Here is an 18,310-nt window from a genome sequence, read left to right as displayed (position 1 = left end):
CATGCCTCTTTCAGGCGCTGATGTAGATATCCTCTCTTTCCGTTTGTAACATCCTTCTAAATCCAGTCAGAAATGTCCCCTCCTCAAAACTTCCAGTAGACCAGTCAATCATAATAATACATTCGTTTTCACTAAGCTTTCGGTTTCTACTTCCACCGTTTCCAACGTCGTTATTTGATTGTCATTTGGGTGTAGTTTTCACCCACATATCAGCCCATCCCCTCTCACTAATAAGGAAGTAAGATATATCAGGTGGACAATCGAGTCTAATTCTTCACTCCAGAAACTGAGCGCATATCCAACATTATCTAATGCGATTTATCTATTTAATTGGTGTTCGACATTCGGCTTCCTCAATCCGTGTTGTCAAAAATATCACGTCCTGTATTGCACTATTCTTACTTTAGAAGAAGGGTAGCTACTGTAGATATGAGCACCGTTAATTTTTGCCATTAAAAATCAAACTGTCGAACTTTCTGTAATTTTTCAAGTTATCAGTGTTAACTGGTACAAACTGCTTCGAAATGGTCAAACTTGAATTATCTCACTCAATCTTCAGAAATAGTTGCCCCCTGAGTCTACACGTAATGCAACCTATTCTTACTTCACCCGCGGTAATCAGTTAAACCGCTCCTCTAACCAGGATCATCATATGCCTTCCTTATCCTTTTATGGCATTCTTCACCGCGAAAATTAAAGTGGTCTTTTAGCGAGACATAGATATCTTCCCTCGAAGTAGCCTCATCTACATCCTCGCATTCAATTATTGTCTTCTGCTTCCGGTGTTTAACCTAAGCATGCTCCTTTTCTTCCCTGGCTGCGAACACCATCCGCAGACAACACTGAATATATCTAATTCCAGTATCGAATTCTCCTTCTATGTTCGTCACATACTGTTTACAAAGCACGTCAATTCCAGATTCGATTTCACTTTTTGAAGTATATCGGCACAAGACATATCCCTTTTGATGGCAGTGATTATTACTTCCGCAAAGATCTTCCTGCAAATTTCTAGAGGTCCCAATCGCTGGTTGCTCCTCAACGTCCATCGGTGGAGATTCTTTGTTTTCTTAGCAACTTGATGGCATATCTATTTTAACCAAAACAGCTCCTCTTTTTGTTCTTCTGACTGCTCCCTACTGCCTACCGAAATTCAGCAGTTTTTTTATAAGGGCAGCCGTGATTTCGTCGCGTAAGAGCCGCAGGTACTGTGCCCGTATTTATAAACCTCCAGATCTGCGCATGTGAATATTTATAGCAAGTTCGTCGGGCGTTCCCTTATCAGCACGAAGAGACTCAACTGATAGAACATTTAGTACATACAGAAATCTACTAATCAAGGAGTCATCCTTAACATCTCGTTATTACTACTACTTTTTAGATATATTTTTCAACCATCAACAGACTCCTCAAGGATTTTAAACTCCTCTACTGTTATGTGGAATCCATTCATTTTGAAGGTTTTGTTTTACACAAAACCTTATTAAAATCAGTTTATTGTCTGTCTGTCACACGCATTTTTCTCGGAAACGGGTATTGCGATTGAATCTTAATTTAGAGAAGGATGAGAACTGTGAACGCTGACGCATACAGTGAGTAACATCATTCTACGTGGAAATTAAGGGGGGTCCCAAATCCATTCTAATGGAGGGTGTACATTTTTTCATCAAATATACTCAAGTGGGATATCAAACGAAAGGCCTCGGTTAGTACTTTCCGACGCTTTGACATTTGCTGGAAAGGTGGGGAGTGTGGAGGATCGAAATTTATCATTTCTTTCACGGACCTACTCTCAGAAACTACCTAACCGAAAAATCCGAAAGAAAATCAAGAAGCTGCCACTATATAGTGCCTAGGTTCCGAAATACCTTCCATACCGATATCTATTCAAATAAAGTCAATAACATATTAGAATAATGTTCATTTATTGACTATAAAACTCCCCTTAAGTTCATCATAAAATCATAAAATTTTGCTGATGTCCTTCCAAAGCAGCTTTTAGAAGAAACTGCGTAAAAATTGTGAAAACCTCATTAGCCCCCATTATTAGTCGATTGAGAAATTATTGCAGAAACTTATTTCAAGGTTGCGTTAGGGATGGGGAAGAGCTGTTAAGGGACGTCGCAACTTTTGGAGAGCCATACCTTTAAAATTGAAAACCTCAAGAAATCGATTTAGAATTACAAACGGTCTAGTTTACCTTTTTTATTTTTTAATATACCAATATAATGGCGGAGGATCAAACGAACCTGCCCTACCTCTTAAGAGGATACAACATAAAACAACATACCTAACGAAAATACAATTGTTAGAAATTTACAAGAACATAGGAATCTGGTCCTGATACTGTTCATCATTCTGCTATTCAAGCCTTATAGAGTCGAACCCACTCTATTGATGACAGAGCACTACCCCATTTGCACCAACTTTGTGTCATTTGAAGATCACAAACTCTTTTGTAGATCCTAAATTAAATTTAACGCCTGATTGTCCTCAATTGATCCTAGCTGTTCTATTTTCAGTTCCTTTTTTGAATTTCGGGTATTAGTATGAGCCATTTCCTTTTACGGCGGAAAGTTTTTGATTTTCACAAATCATATATTTCGGGAACCAGTTGTTCCCCTTTGTAACATACATAAGGTGCCCTTTTTTGACAGTTTATGTAACTGTACACTTCAAAATGGCTACAATTTACTAACAATTATCAAAAAAGCACCTCTCAGACCGAGGTTTAGCGCTCCGAGGCCTGACGTTTTTATTTTCAAGTTATTTTGTTTGGTTAGTTTTGATTTGCTTCGATTTTCGAAATACTAGATGGCCCATTTTGGTATTAACAATAGTATATATTGAATGCTGGTTATATGCACAGCTGTAACACCTTAAATTTCTTCAAAGTTTTATATATGGCTTTCCTTCTCGTTTTAAGGCTTCCTTTTTATATATTTTGCTTGAAGTTTGAAATAATATAAATTCAAATCTGTCTGTGTTTTTTATTCCCCCATAAAATTGTCTAACATAACTTTTTCTAGGAAAGAATGTGCTGTGAAATTTTTCTTATCACATCCACTAGTCATTTGAAAACTGTCGTCATTGTTCCTGACCGAAATTTTTCCAAAAATTTGAATAACACAGAAATTTCCAAAAAAAGATTTTTGCTAATTTCTCACAAACTAAACAAAAAAATATCCACTAATTGACAACATTTTTCAAATACAAACACCATCACGCAGATATTTCATCGTATTGGTGCTATTTGGTAACTATACACTGCTAAACGTATTCTTGGCTATCGCCGTCGATAATTTGGCGAACGCTCAGGAATTGACTGCGGCCGAAGAAGAACAGGTCGAGGAGGACAAAGAAAAGCAACTGCAGGAGCTTGAAAAAGAAATGGAAGCGTTACAGGTTTCAGATGGATCCCCGCCACGTGTCGAAGTCTCCCCACCATCGCCATCACGTGGTGGCAAAAGTAAATCAAAAGAAGAAGAGAAAAAGGAAGATGATGACGATATTCCCGATGGACCGAAACCCATGTTGCCATACTCATCAATGTTCATTCTATCGCCAACAAATCCGTAAGTAGATGAAATCCAAACGCCTGATATCTAAATGCTGTCACCTACAAACCATAAACCCTGTCCTATAATAAAAAGATACAATTTGGACATGGAAAAGATACATTGAAATCTTTAACTTTGCAGAGTTCGTCGTGGTGCACATTGGGTCGTTAATTTACGATACTTTGATTTTTTTATAATGGTCGTAATTTCATTATCATCAATCGCTTTGGCAGCCGAAGATCCTGTCGAAGAAGAATCCAGCCGTAACCGAGTGCTAAACTATTTCGATTACGCATTTACTGGTGTCTTTACCATTGAAATGTTACTAAAAATTGTAGATTTAGGTATAATTTTACATCCGGGCAGCTATTTAAGAGAATTCTGGAATATAATGGATGCAGTTGTTGTAATATGCGCTGCTGTTAGTTTTGGTTTCGATATGAGGTAAGACTGCAATTAGCACCGATCCTTGAAGGTACCCTCACATCTTCTCTTATTGAATTACAGTGGGAGCAGCGCAGGACAAAATTTATCAACAATCAAATCGTTACGGGTGCTTCGTGTATTGCGTCCATTGAAAACAATAAAACGTGTTCCAAAATTAAAAGCCGTATTCGATTGCGTGGTGAACTCATTAAAAAACGTTATAAATATTTTAATCGTGTATATACTATTCCAATTTATTTTCGCTGTAATTGCTGTACAATTGTTCAATGGAAAATTTTTCTATTGTACGGACGACAGTAAACATACTGCCGAAGAGTGCCAGTGAGTATATCCTAGATTAACCACACACATCCTCTGAACACTTCAGATTAGCTTTTCTTTATATTCAAACAAGTTCTTGTTCTTAGCACTAAACACTTCCTTTCTTTCAGGGGTTCTTATTTTAAATTCGAAGAGGGAACTTTACTGCCGAAAAAGGAGGCACGGGTGTGGAGAACACAAAGTTTTCACTATGATAACGTAGCGACGGCTATGCTTACGTTATTCGCTGTACAGACTGGTGAAGGCTGGCCACAGTAAGTATAAATTTGTAGTAAATCTCTAGGAGAACCCTCTCTAATTTTATTCTTGGTTAGTACAAAAAGTCCTGAAATAGTTCGCATTTTATCCTTTTCTTGTAACTATTCCGGGAACCACTGAGGTTTAAGCCAAGTAGGAGTGTTTAATGATTTTGAGCCATATCGCTTTAAGACTCGCCGATTTTTTTGGAAATTCATTATCGTCAGCGGTGCTACCGTTTAATTTTGACCTAGCCCTATTAAATACTTCTTTTCTAATTGTCTTGAACCGTAGTATTAATTAGCTATTAGTGCCAATTGAGATTGAGACTGCTCATTCCTTGCTCTTAATTGTGTGTCAAGGTAAAGGCAATCACTAATATGAGAAACCGAGGCACGATGAAACAGCTTCTTTTCGAAATAAAGTTAAAGTTTAGGCCGAAGAACCTCAGAAAAAGGAAACAAACCTTTATACAATTTACAGTCTTACTGCATGGAGAAATTGTTGTTAAGAAACACCACACGCGGAAAGATCCTACCTAATGTCTGAACTGTCACATCAAGAGTTGCTGCCATTTGTAGACTCTTCCCACCGACCCATCCCAATTTTAAGTGCGAACTAAATAAAGAGGTCCTCTCCGTAAAAAAATAAAGCAGCTGTGGCAATGCTCAAACAGTACACTACAGAGGCTGTTATACAAAGAATCCCGCAAACTGCCGCAAACATGGCCTTACCATCTAATGCCTTTGATATCCGGATGCTCATTGATGCAAATAGGAAAACTGCGATGACTCGTCTGACTAAGAATCATTGTTTTCTCGATATTTATCTTCAGATCGACTCGGCTTGCTTCCTTTACCAGATCTAGAACCATGTGATTAAATTTCCTGACTTGACAAAAGAGCAAACATAAGTATGTTAACATCGTAGTTGAGCTGTTTGCGGAAAAATAATATTGTCCACCATCGGGATGAAAAACGTCACCGGTAACAAGAGAGAGTAATATCGGAAAAAATGCGACTTGTCGAACTTCGCCTTCGACTTCACATTCCACCCAGATTTTACTCCGGTGCAGCAACTGACATTTTACGCCATCATACATAGCTCTGGTAATACCTACTGGCTTAGCTAAAATGCCCTTCCAACTTAGAGCATTAAAAATGCACTCCTTGCATTCGCTATTCAAAAGCTTTTCCAAATCCATCAAGAGCAGATGAAATGGAAATCAAACCACTGCACATTCCTCCAAAAGGATCCGAAAGGTGTAAATATGATGGGTCAAACATGGTCCAAAATGGAAACCAGCCTACTCACAGTCCATAAAAGAGTCTTGTGCTGCGTATCATGTTGACTTCAGCTAGTATCTTTGCGACAGCGGGAAAAACGCAAATACCCCTGCAGTTCAAAATTTGCGAATGAACGGAAGTGGTCTCTCGCAGAGATTGCAGCGAGTAATTTCAAAAATAAACCGTCAAAATCCGTTGATTTGCTCTATTCGAGTAGGCTGATGGCAAAAATAATTATTCTTTTGTTTCGAGGAGCATTTGCTATCCGTATGTTACAGTGGCTTGTCATATCATCAACAAGAGATGGTACTTCCCAGGATGTTATAGGATTCAGAATAGCACTGAAGTGTCCCATCATTAGGAAGCTCTTTCGTTTAGAGTTTGTGTCCATATTGGAGCGACCGAGCAACCATTAGATAATGGTGTATTTCCATACCGACGTCAGTACTTCTTTTGTTACGGATGTTCGCAGTCAGTCTGTGAAAATTCAACTAACTTTTTAGCAAGTCCTGTACCCAGATGTAGAATGTCGGTTTTGTTACGACCATGAAGACCATTTCCCTTCATTACATGTTCGCGTAAGATGTTTCTCAGGACCCTTGTCATTCAGATAATCTCTCATTTAGGACGGCTTCAAAGATCTGCATTGAGTTACATAAAAAGCTTCAAGGGGACCCAGATGGTCATCATTATGATGATAGGTGGAGCGGAGGAATTCAAATTTGGCTAAGGTTTATAAGACGGTCAGGCAATTCTGAATCTTTTCCTCGACGCGGAGGTTAACTGAACGCTGGAATCAGCACAAAGAGGACGTGAGATAATCATCATGAAAATGCTTTCGTGAAGAGATAACGGGTGTATCATTTATCTTGGCACTAACTTCAAAAGCATGTCATTCGGAAACAAACAATCGATTTGAAAAATCCTTTTAATCGTACTTTATTCTGTTCATGAGTCGTCGAAAAATACATTTACAGTACACTTAATGGACCATGGTCCTCGATTTTTCGTAGTGTGGAGCGAATGTTCCGAATCAGGTTTTGGCGGACCGATGGATCGATTTCCTTCAACTTTCTCTTGATTCGATCAATCAAATGTTGCTCGTTTCGAGCCTCCCAGCCACCGTCGTAGACCATTCGCGTGAGAACTGGCCAAAAATTTTCGATTGGACGTGCCTGAGGTACGTTTGGGGGATTGTCCTTTTTCGGTACAAATGGTATATTTTGCTCAGTCAGTCAATTCAATGTTTTTTTTGCATAATGAGAGCTTGCAAGGTCCGGCCAAAACATTATTTCGTCACGACCATGATGTTTTTCGATGAATTGCTTCAATTTCGGCAAGCATTGGCCGATATAAATGTCAGCATTGATCGCTTCTGATTTGTTTGATCGAATCAAAGGCTCTGAAACACCCTTCGATGAAATGGCTGCCCACACCAACACCTTTGGTTCAAATTTTGATTTGCCGGCATATTTAACATCATCTGGTGTTGCTTCAATGTTGTCAGTATAAAAGCCGTCGTTGCCACTCAATTCATGATGCGAGAATGTGAAGTACGATTCATCATCCAAAATTATGGATTTTCCATTCGCAAAGTGTTTGTCACGAAGTGCACGGCAGCATTTTGGTATTTTTTCGAGATGTTGTTGTGTATATTTTGGTGCTCGTCGACGTTTACGATAAATTACGTTGTTTTTCTTCAAAATACGATGGACTGTATCTTTCGAAATACCAAATGTTCGTCCCAATTTGCGTGTTGATTGACCAACCTTGTTTTTCGCACTTGATAGCAGACTTATGACTGTTCTGGCACCTAATTTGAATGGACCACCGCATTGCTTTTTGTTTTCGGGCTCTTTACCATCGCGACAATCCTTCAGAACACGGAAAATTGTTCTGCGAGAGATTGGCTTGTCTTTGAACATTTCAAGAATTTCACTAGAACTTAGTCCGCCAAACATGTTGGCGACAGATTTCCGTAAATCGAGCTTGTACGACATTTTGAATGGATCTAACTGTACAATTTGAGTTTGACAGTTCAGTAGGAGTACAGTTAAGTGTGACAAGTGCATTGGTTTACATTTGTGTTTGTTTATGCAATCAAATAAACGCCTGAAGTTAGTGCCAAAATACATGATACACCCGTTAAAGCATTAGTCTGCCAACATCCAAAACCATATCTTTGTGCCCTCATTTGAAGATCAGTTTCGAATTAGAATCTGCTCCTTAGCACGAAATGATTTTATTCGAGTGGGTTAAATTTGCAACGCAGATGACCTCTCTCGGCCTAAATATGCCCAGATATGATCCAGCGATAGCATCCTCAATTAAAAGCGCACCGCTATCTGTATTCATTCGATTAGTTGATGATGATTCATTATCATCATCATCATCAACAGCGCAACCACCGATATCTAGTCTAGACCTGCTTTAGTAAAGAACTCCAGACATCCCGGCTTTGCGCGAGGTTCACCAATTCGATATCCCTAAAAGCTAGCATACGCCATCGCTCGATCTGAGGCAGAGACGGCCACGTCTTTATCTTCAACCAGGTGGTCGAGGTATCCCTCATAAATTTCGTCGTTATCAAGGGATCAGTGTATGAGTCCAGAGGCCTTTTTCGGAATTACCCCACCGTTGCTGCCCATCAGCTCCTTCATAGTGGCCTTTCAGAACTACGCAGTCACATTGGCCGGATTCGCCTTCCTTCTCTGGTGGATAAGGTGTTCCTCATTCGTCAGAAGATCGAAGGGGATCAGTCCCGGGTTGACACATACTACCTTACCCGATATTTCTTATAGGCGCTGCACACCTTCAATACGATTGGCTGGTATGCCGAATCCACCCTTCTACGGTTCACCGCGTTGTGCAATACTCCTGTCTGGACTGGAGCCGTGTATAGCAGATGGATTTTCATATTAGTCATTATCATTACTAAAGCTGAACCACCCTTTGCTACTTTTTCTCGCGCATAATGCAAGCGCCCCAGGTCAGCTAAGCATCGATTATTACACCCAGGTATCTAATGATCGATTTTTAGATGGCCTCCACATTACCAACCCGGATTTTAACAATATTGTTTTGCTGCATTGGTAATGAAGATCGCCTTCACCTTTTCGTCCGCCAGGTTTAATTGAACTATTTGCAACGATGATTTGATAGCATGAACAGTTTCATTTCCTCTTACACTGGACGGGACTCCGCCATGCACAATTCAAATGTGCTTATCAACAATGCGAACTTAACTGTAACAGGGCTTTTTTCGGAATCCCGTCCAATCTCGGCACCTCATTATTCCCAATTCATCCACAGATCTCTTGTAATTCCTCCTTGGTCACACTGGAGATCGCGAAGACGTCCTGTTGAACGATTGGCTAAGTCCACTTTGTGCGTATTGTGAGAAAAGAATTGCAACTATTTTCAATAAGAATCGCGAGCACGTCACTTGGGGTGACTTTTGCCCACGACGCAATTTCGAAGATCGCGGTATTCTTTCTACATCTGCCGATGTTCTAACCTCCCTCTTGTCCTTTGGAAAAAATTTGTTCACTCGAAGGTTAGATGATTTCAATCACGAGATTTCCTGCATACACCAGTAGTTTGGTTTCCTACTGTAGTCTACGCCGTCGGAGAATCGTAGAGTCGCAGGCTCATCCGGTCGTATAGCTGACTCACCTTTCCATCCCACTCGCCAACGAGGCAAGTCAGATCAACAATCGAGCCTCTACCTCAGAGAGTGGGCTCGGATTCAACTTTGACTAGTACAACATCGAGATCTGCGAAGGTGCTTGAAACTTTCGCGGATTTGGCCCTGCTTCTTTCCCTTTGCACAACTTGATTTGTGGATATCCAGTGCAATCTTTAATGAAATGGCCTTATCCACATTTCCTGCACCTTTTAGACTTGTCGTCCTGACTAGTAGATGTTGCTGCAAAGTGATCAAAATCGAGGTATTTGAAGCATCTCTTGAGAGATACTTGCTTCCTAAGTCGGCTCACGGCTCAATCTATTCTTACTTTGCCTGTGGTAATCAGTTTAACTGCTGAATCCAACGATAAGCTAATAATAGCGCCCTCCTTTTGCCGTTTCTTACTGCCCAACTTTGCTCAGCTTTACGAATTACCGATTTTTTCCCTTTCGCTAATGTTAAGGCGTTAATTCAGGAACTACCAGCTTTCCCCGGCGAAGAAGCCTTCTTCTTCTTGGCTGCTTGCTGGGTACCAAGGGATCCCTAATCCGTTTTCCAGGGTCCTCGTCTACCTTCTATTGAGGAGGTGTCATCTGCGTTTTTCGTGTGACTTTGCAGTATGGACGTTTTTCTCCTCTTCTGCGCGAATATAAGCCATTTTGGCGCTCCGTACCATAGCCTATATATTGGTGATGTACTTATAGAAGTCATTTATCATACATTCTTCTTTTATAACAGCAGCATTCATGTCGATTTACGGACTATCTGTATTTATTTCCGAGCCCCTTAACGAATATTGATTCCTGAGAGCTTACGCTGCCCTCGGTAGTAAGGATCCGGTTGCATTTCCATTCCATTATTATCTCTTGCAACATTAGATGGCAAAGAAGCCAAGTTTCCCACTACTGAGGCACTGCGGTCGATGGATATACTCGGCCAAAAGCCCGTTTGTCCACTCCCAGAAGCACATTGGGTTGGCATTGGGTTTCCGAAGCCCTTCACCATAAACAAAATTCTTTTCTTGTCCTCCATATTTAGTCCGATTTCTCAGTATCCTGGGAAGGATACCTTAATCCTTGGGTAGGTGTTTGCTCCCATCGATCTGACCTGCGCATGTGCATGCCAAGGCGAGCACATCTCCTGATGCGCTTCGCATCCGTTGAGCGTCCCCTTAACCGCACGAAAGGACGCGCCATGACTATGGGTCTAGGAACACTCAATACAATAACTAACGAGAAATGGAAAAATATTTTCCTGATCTGCAAACACTCCTGAAATTTAAAAAAGTGATTCTTGAAAGTTCGTCTTCCAATCAGGAAATGCATCGTCTAGGTTCATCCCTAAATGTTCCTATGAAAAGCTCGTTTATATAAACTATGCTGCCCAATTGGTTTAGGTTCGCAAAAAAGATTACCTAGAATCAACAAAAAATGAAAACTATTAAACATTTAAAATTTAGGAAAGGCTCAACATCATGCATTCTTAACATCTTCTCATTCAAATTAGTAAAGTTCAAATTGAATTGTAATTTCCGTAATTTTATTTATTTACCAAATATAATCAGTAAACGCATCTAATCCAATTTTATTCTCTTTCTTCCCCAAACAGAGTCCTTCAAAATTCAATGGCCGCCACATATGAGAATAAGGGTCCAATACAGAATTTCCGTATTGAAATGTCCTTATTTTATATTGTCTACTTCGTAGTGTTTCCATTCTTCTTCGTTAACATTTTCGTGGCCTTGATTATCATTACATTTCAAGAACAGGGCGAAGCCGAATTACAAGACGGTGAAATCGATAAAAATCAAGTATGAATTTGTTAATATTTAATATATCTTACTATGTATCTTTAATTTGATTACTACTATCTAAATGCGAATATTATTCTTTTACAGAAATCATGTATAGATTTTACAATAGGTGCACGACCATTAGAGCGATATATGCCGAAAGATCGTAATAGTTTTAAATATAAAGTATGGAGAATTGTTGTATCAACACCGTTCGAATATTTTATAATGATGTTAATTGTATTTAATACTCTTTTACTAATGATGAAGGTATGTATCAAACATAGTAGAAATAACTCTCTTGCGTAAGGGTCCATTTTCAATAGCATCTTAGTAGCCAAGTAAAGATAGAATGCAGTAAATATCCTAAATCTATGAAAGTTTGCTATTGAAAATTGGAATTCTAATGAAGATATCATTCCGTCATAGTTTTTTTTCGTTATAATTACACATTTTTCATGGAATTTTGTAAATGCCGGAAATTATGTTTTGCTACCCCATATGTTGCTCTGGCTGAAGGCATTGTAAACCAAATTATAAGCAGATTCAATGAAAAAAATTTAAAAGCTATATTCTGCTAATCTTATGAAATTAATAATACGCTTAGCACGATTGCTTCGAAATTCCATGAACCTTTTTATTTCTTCAATTATTCTGAGTGAAAAATTGGCCAAATACTTCATAAGTTCTTGAGATATTTCTTAAAATTTTTAATTAATATAATATATTGACATATTTGCTAATACTATACATATATTCATTATATATAATCAATATGTATATAATAATGGAAAGGTTTCATTGGTCGACAAAACACGTTAAGCTTCACTTTTACATGGTTTGGTCGGATATTTGGGCTAAAGAATTTAGGCCCCATGTTTTAGAAGTTGCTTACCAGCCGAAACACCTCAGATTGGGGTATAATCAGTAACTCAATTAGAAGATGAATATTGTTAGAATTATAAATTTTTTATATAAAAATATCGATTTCTCCTTAACTAAAAGTCTAACCATATTAATAGTCAAAAACCAATAAGTTATGAACGAGCTATAGCCGGTCGTACTTTTTTAAGGTTTCGTTTGTATTATAAAACAAAGCCTTGTTAAAATCGGTCCAATGTTTGGCTGTCTGCCTGTCACACGCACTTTTCTCAGAAAGGGTTATACCGCTGGGAACTTTTAACGTTCACACCTGCAGTAAGTTACATCTTTCTATGTTGAGTTTGAGGAGAGAGAGATCCTACATGTAAAAACGAGGTGAACATTTTTTTTCACTGAATATTATCATGTTGGGTATCAAATGAAAGACTTCGATTAGTATTTTTCGATGCTAAAGTTAGTTTTGGCATTTTTTGGAAGAGCATTGTGTGCGGGGGTCGAAAGTGATGATTTCTTTAAGGGACCCATTCTCAGGAACTACCCAAATGAAAAATCTGAAAAAAAGTCATGAGGCTACCTCTATATGGCCTAAAAATATTCTCCATATCAATATTTGCTCAAATTCAATCAATAACAACAATATATTGCTATATATAAGTTTATCTTAGTTATAAAAGTTTGCATTAATTACTGATAAAATTACAGTAGCTCAAATTTGTCTCTTCCATGTAAATTTACTGCAACCCAAAGTACTAAATGTCGATATTATATTAAAGTTAGTAGTAGTAGTTAGTAGTTTAAAACAAAAAAAACCGTTGATACCTGAAGCGGCGAGCTTCCGGTTTCCGATTTGTTCTAATAATGAAAACATGAAACGTTCGTGGAAACCTGTGAAGACTTTGAAGCTTCTTTTCCAATGAACTTTAAGTGCTCCTAATACCATAACGGTCTGTAATATTAAGAGAGGGCAAATGATTTATGGGATCAGATCTATTAGATTAGATTGATAGGGTAACAGGGGAAACTCTTTACCAACGTCCAATAGATTCTTCGTCAGAAACTACATTTTTTACCCCATCCTAAATATATTATATTATATTCTTTGGCCTGGGTTACTTGCTATTTCTAGGGCATTCATACCTTTATTATGGAAAAGAAATCAGCAAAAAGTTGAAAATATTAGAAGAAAATTCACATAAAAGAAAATTGCAATTGATGCATAAAAAAATGACAAGCCTGCTTCCAAGATGCCCTTTTATATCAACATAATTAGGACTGATTTTAAGTTATTTTAGAGGTCGAGATTCCCAGAGACACTTGATAATCGTAAAGTCCACTACTACCCAAAAGTAAGGCAGTAATTGGCGAAGTGGCTTCCACGTACTTTCATTAGCACTTACATTTATGGCCCATTTTGAAAAGGATTGCTACCAGGAAGAAAGCGAAAGCCAAAACTCGTCTTAAAAGAGACTTAAATCCATTGAAAATAATCGGACAGTGCCTTTATTACCCTGGCTGTGGTAAGTGCAACTAATGAAGATGCTACCAAGGAATAGCACCTTGCTCTAAATATCAGCAAGATTTTCGTATTCATGTGGCTTACTTTTTTGAAAATTATGATCGACATGTCTCTAAATTTGTGCTTTTGCCGATAGTAAAAAAGCTGTCTTTCTTGTGAGGAATAGTTAGTTAGTTTAGTGGGGGAACCGCAGCCCCAAGCACTCAGACCTTTGTTAGGCCCATTGTGTTATTCCCGGAAATCGCCTATTCATCGGCCTCTCGCCGACGGTGTTCCCAGTCTTTCGCGAATCTCTCCAGAGACAGAGAGTGTGCCGGCTCTTCGCTGAAGAAAACCTTACCAAAGTATCTTCGTCTGACGTCTGAGGAGGCAGGGCAGCTGCTTACGAAGTGCAGAGCCGTCTCTTCTCCCTCCTTGCATTGGCTGCATATGGCCTAGACGACCATTCCAAGTTTTTCCATGTGTCAGTTTAAGGGGCAATGTTCCGTTAACAGCCCTGCTAAGGTTCACTTCTTGAGGGACAACAAAATTTCTCCATTCGACTGCGGCATTTTCCCCTTCAGAGTAGACTTTGACAGTAGATGGGGGAACCTTGGCGAGCCAGCTTCCTCATTACCAACAATGTTTGCGTGTCCTGGCACCCACATCAGGAATGTTTCGTTCAGTTGGCCCAGTTTCACCATCATCTGATGACAACTTCACACCAACTGATATATCGTTGCTAGTTAGCGCTGATAATCCTTCCCGACTCTCAGCCCCGCTCCATTTTTGTTGCAACCATTTTTCTGCTGCCAATAAAATGTCATATATCACCGCCTGGAATACGGTCGTCATTTTTCCGAGAGGTCGATCCAGTTCCATATTTAGACTTCTCGATAACATTCCTGCACTCGATGCGTTTTCCATGACTGAACCGTCGGTGAGGATTATTAAATATGTAATCCCAAAAGATTCGTGGCCATTTATCGAGCATTCTTCTCTTTTGGTGATTACGACGGGATATGTCTTTGCGGATACGTATCTGGAAACCATATGATCGGAGGTCATCAGAACCACCTTCACATCACGCCAGATGGTTGGAATATAAGCGTGTGTAAGGCACGCGTGGTCTACATTCCGAATGTGTAAGGCCAGAATAACCATTCTCTCTATTACTAGAGTAGTAGTAGTAGAGTAGAGTAGTAGAGTAGAGTAATGCCATCTGGACCTGCAGACTTGTATCTATGGAATAAGTTAAGTGCCCATTTCACTCGCTACCGTGAAACTACTTTGCAAGCCAGAGTCCAATCTTCCGGTTGAGAGCTGTATGTCTATTTCGGCCCCGAGATAAGATTTTCACATCCTGCTATCATTCCCACGCCTTTACTTTTGGCATATTGGTCAGCTCTGATTCATGTTCCACTGGAAACTTCCACTACGTCGCAAGGGAAATAAGCAGAGCACTATAGCATCTCCTTATTTCCCGTTTGGCTTTCTATGGTCAATTCGGTTATTGTGGTGCCGCTATCACATAGGCCGTTAACCAAAGTAGCTTGGTGGTCTTTTGAAACCACCTTGCAAGAGCGGGGTCTATCAATTCCATTGGCATACAGGAAATCAGCATACCGATGTTTAAGCCGCTAATTTCCCCACCAACAACCCAGGGTTCTCGTATGAGGTATATACATGCCATGTGTGCTGTAAATTTATCAGAGAGATATGACACCTCATCTACGGTTCACGCCGTGGGCTGCACGTCCCTCTCGATAGTTCTAGGAGCCAACATTTGTAATTCCTGTGGCTTACTTTCTTGAAAATTATTATCGACATATCCCTAAATTTGTGCTTTTGCCGATAGTAAAAAAAGCTGTCTTTCTTGTGAGCTAGTTGGTTTAGTGGGGGAACCGCAGCCCCAAGCACTCAGACCTTTGTTAGGCTCATTGTATTATTCCCGGAAATCGCCTATTCATCGGCCTCTCGCCGACGTTGTTCGCAGTCTTTCGCGAATCTCTCCAGAGACAGAGAGTGTGCCGGCTCTTCGCTGAAGAAAGCCTTACCAAAATATCTTCGTCTGACCAACAACAACCCAGGGTTCTCGTATGAGGTATATACATGCCATGTGTGCTGTAAATTTATCAGAGAGATGTGACACCTCTTCTACGGTTCACGCCGTGGGCTGCACGTCCCTCTCGATAGTTCTAGGAGCCAACATTTGTAATGTGACGGTCCCAAGTAGTAGAGCCGTAATATTCTACGGTATTCACCTACCGATTCGAAACGTAGTGTAATCCCTTGGAAGGATGCAATCCTTACAGCTATTATTTTGCCCGAAGGCTGTTTGCCTGTAGACATATGCTTACCCATAGGTAAGACTTTAGCCTCAGCAGGTGGCGCCGATTGAAGCCCGGACTCAGGGATCCTGCCAGATGGAGCCTGCTTCGGCTTATCTGTTAAGGACTGGGTCCCAATAGGGTTGGCTCCTACTTGAATAAGTGGCGAATCTGGGTGATCTAGACTCAGGCTCTTCATCGAAGAGTTCAGGGTTGCCCCTTCATTCAGGATTGGATCCTCATGATCAAAGTGGTGTTGAATACTTTTATTGATTAAGTTTTTCGTTTCTTCATACTTGGCAACCATGGTCTTTGTTTTTCCGGGGAAAATAAGTCGATCTCGGCAGAGAGCGGTTTACCCAAAATTTAAGACCCTGACATGGGTATGAATTATAACGACCGAAATTCGTAGATTTGAGACCTGGAGATAAAGCTAGTTGGAACTGTGGGCCGCGTGTGACCAATCAGCCTTCGAAACGGTAGTCATACTTGGCTTGGGGTTTTGATTACCGCTTAGCTTTAGGTGTCCCCTCTGGTTTCTCGAAGGATCCTCCTTACTAAGCTCCCTCACCACGGCAGCATTTCAGAGTCATTCTTAAATAGTTGTTGGATCCCTGTGTCCGAAGAGGACCGTGGGATTATGCCTACACACCACGTACTCACGTTAAATACCCAGGACCTTCATTAGACGCGACTATAGTTTCAATGTCCTCCTACTTAATTAGGAGATGAGATTAGATCGAGAAACTGTTGCTGAAGCAAAAAAGTGGTATCTTCAAAAAGCCAACCCACTTACGTTGGCTCTGATGAATTCTGAGCCCAGAGAGAACTCTGTTACAAATCTGGCCTAAAGAAATCAAGACATTAAAAGGGTCAAGGTCGAAAGAATTTCTGTTCATACAGTAGTCTGGTTCCATCGAAAGAACTAACCCTTTAAAGAAGAAAATATCTCGATAGAAGACTACGCATGTATACACATAAATAATAAGGCGAATTTTATTCTGGAATTCAAATAATTTATTTAGAATCCGATTCAATACAATTTTAACAATATTTTAACTTATTGTACTAACTCTTTCAAAGAATTTTTCTCCTTAAAAAAGGAGCTAAAGTACAAGCCTGTTGATTATATTCTTGCACCGCAAAATGTAATTGACCCCCAGATAAACCCAAATTATGCAAAGTACCAATAGCACGACTTCTTGATAGTTTGAATCCATTGTTTTATCCTGGGTAAAACTCAACTGTTAACTTGGGGACGTCACAAATCACAATAGAATATTCAACCAGGAGTTGGGGTATTTATAGGTGAAAATATTCTATCAATTTCCAGGTAGGATATAATTAGGAGCGAAGTAGGTTTATGCCATAAAGTCAACATAATTGACTAAAAGAGGTTTTAAGGCCTATCTATACCCTTTTAGGGGTTTAAAATAACCTGGGCATTCTCTGATTTTAAGTGGATAATTTAATTGAATTTTAACAAAGAAATAAATCAAAATGCCTCTAGTGAAAACCCTAATTATTCTAATAATAGCCTTGAATTAGGAGGATTATCGGAAGGCAAAGTAATTTGAAAAGAGTACCGGGGTAAACAGGTAACATATTTCCTGGTTTTTTTTTTTAATGAACTTTTATTATTTGTAAATCAATAGACCACGAAGAAGGGTTGTGGCCTGGTACCAAGGCAGAGGCCACTCATGAAACGCTGTCTTAGCTCTAACCTGGAACTGGAACCAGCGTGTTCGAACCGGTTTGTAAGTGTTGAACCCTCCTTTTTCTATGTTGAACGTAAACGCGCCCATACTTCAGCCCGAAGCTACTATTATTTTATTCAAGTCATACATAAAAAGCTTCAAATATTCTAAGATATAAGGCCATTGCTATTCTTAACACACTTCCCTTTATACATTATTATTATATTTAGAAAAAGACATTTTGAAAAAAACCAAGCCATGATCTTTATAAATTTAGTTATGTCAAAGATGTAGACCGAATTGATTGATCCGAAAAGTAACCCCAAATTTCTTATCCAACATTTACATGCGGGTTTTGTAAATAGACGGTGTTTTTACCCAGCAGAAGATAGGCTTTCAAGGGGAGCAGGATAACAGTAAAGAAACCATCCTGAGTAGCGAGGGACGACCAAGAGGAAATAGCTATCCCAAAAACCTAAAAAGATAGCGCAATATTGAAGCTCCATAAAAGCACTCCCTCGACACGTGCTCGCCCACCATTATGGTAGCCACCCTCACGTGTCCCATGCGTGGGT

At 39.6% G+C, this 18,310-nt stretch overlaps 1 protein-coding gene across 3 annotated transcripts in view; it reads left to right on the top strand.

Moving 5' to 3' along the window:
• LOC119653695 (voltage-dependent calcium channel type A subunit alpha-1) overlaps nt 1–18,310 on the top strand; it is a 399,598-nt gene that overhangs the window by 227,979 nt on the left and 153,309 nt on the right. For all 3 annotated transcript variants that reach the window (XM_038058565.1, XM_038058567.1, XM_038058568.1), the window contains 6 exons: nt 3,231–3,575; nt 3,702–4,004; nt 4,068–4,328; nt 4,439–4,582; nt 11,148–11,349; nt 11,437–11,601. In XM_038058565.1, the coding sequence (XP_037914493.1) occupies nt 3,231–3,575; nt 3,702–4,004; nt 4,068–4,328; nt 4,439–4,582; nt 11,148–11,349; nt 11,437–11,601 (1,420 nt within the window). The remainder of the gene's footprint in view (nt 1–3,230; nt 3,576–3,701; nt 4,005–4,067; nt 4,329–4,438; nt 4,583–11,147; nt 11,350–11,436; nt 11,602–18,310) is intronic.

This window comes from Hermetia illucens, chromosome 4, assembly GCF_905115235.1.
Source record: "Hermetia illucens chromosome 4, iHerIll2.2.curated.20191125, whole genome shotgun sequence".
NCBI lineage: Eukaryota > Metazoa > Arthropoda > Insecta > Diptera > Stratiomyidae > Hermetia > Hermetia illucens.
The sequence above is the reverse complement of the archived record's forward strand: the minus strand, read 5'-3'. Positions and strand labels throughout refer to the sequence as shown.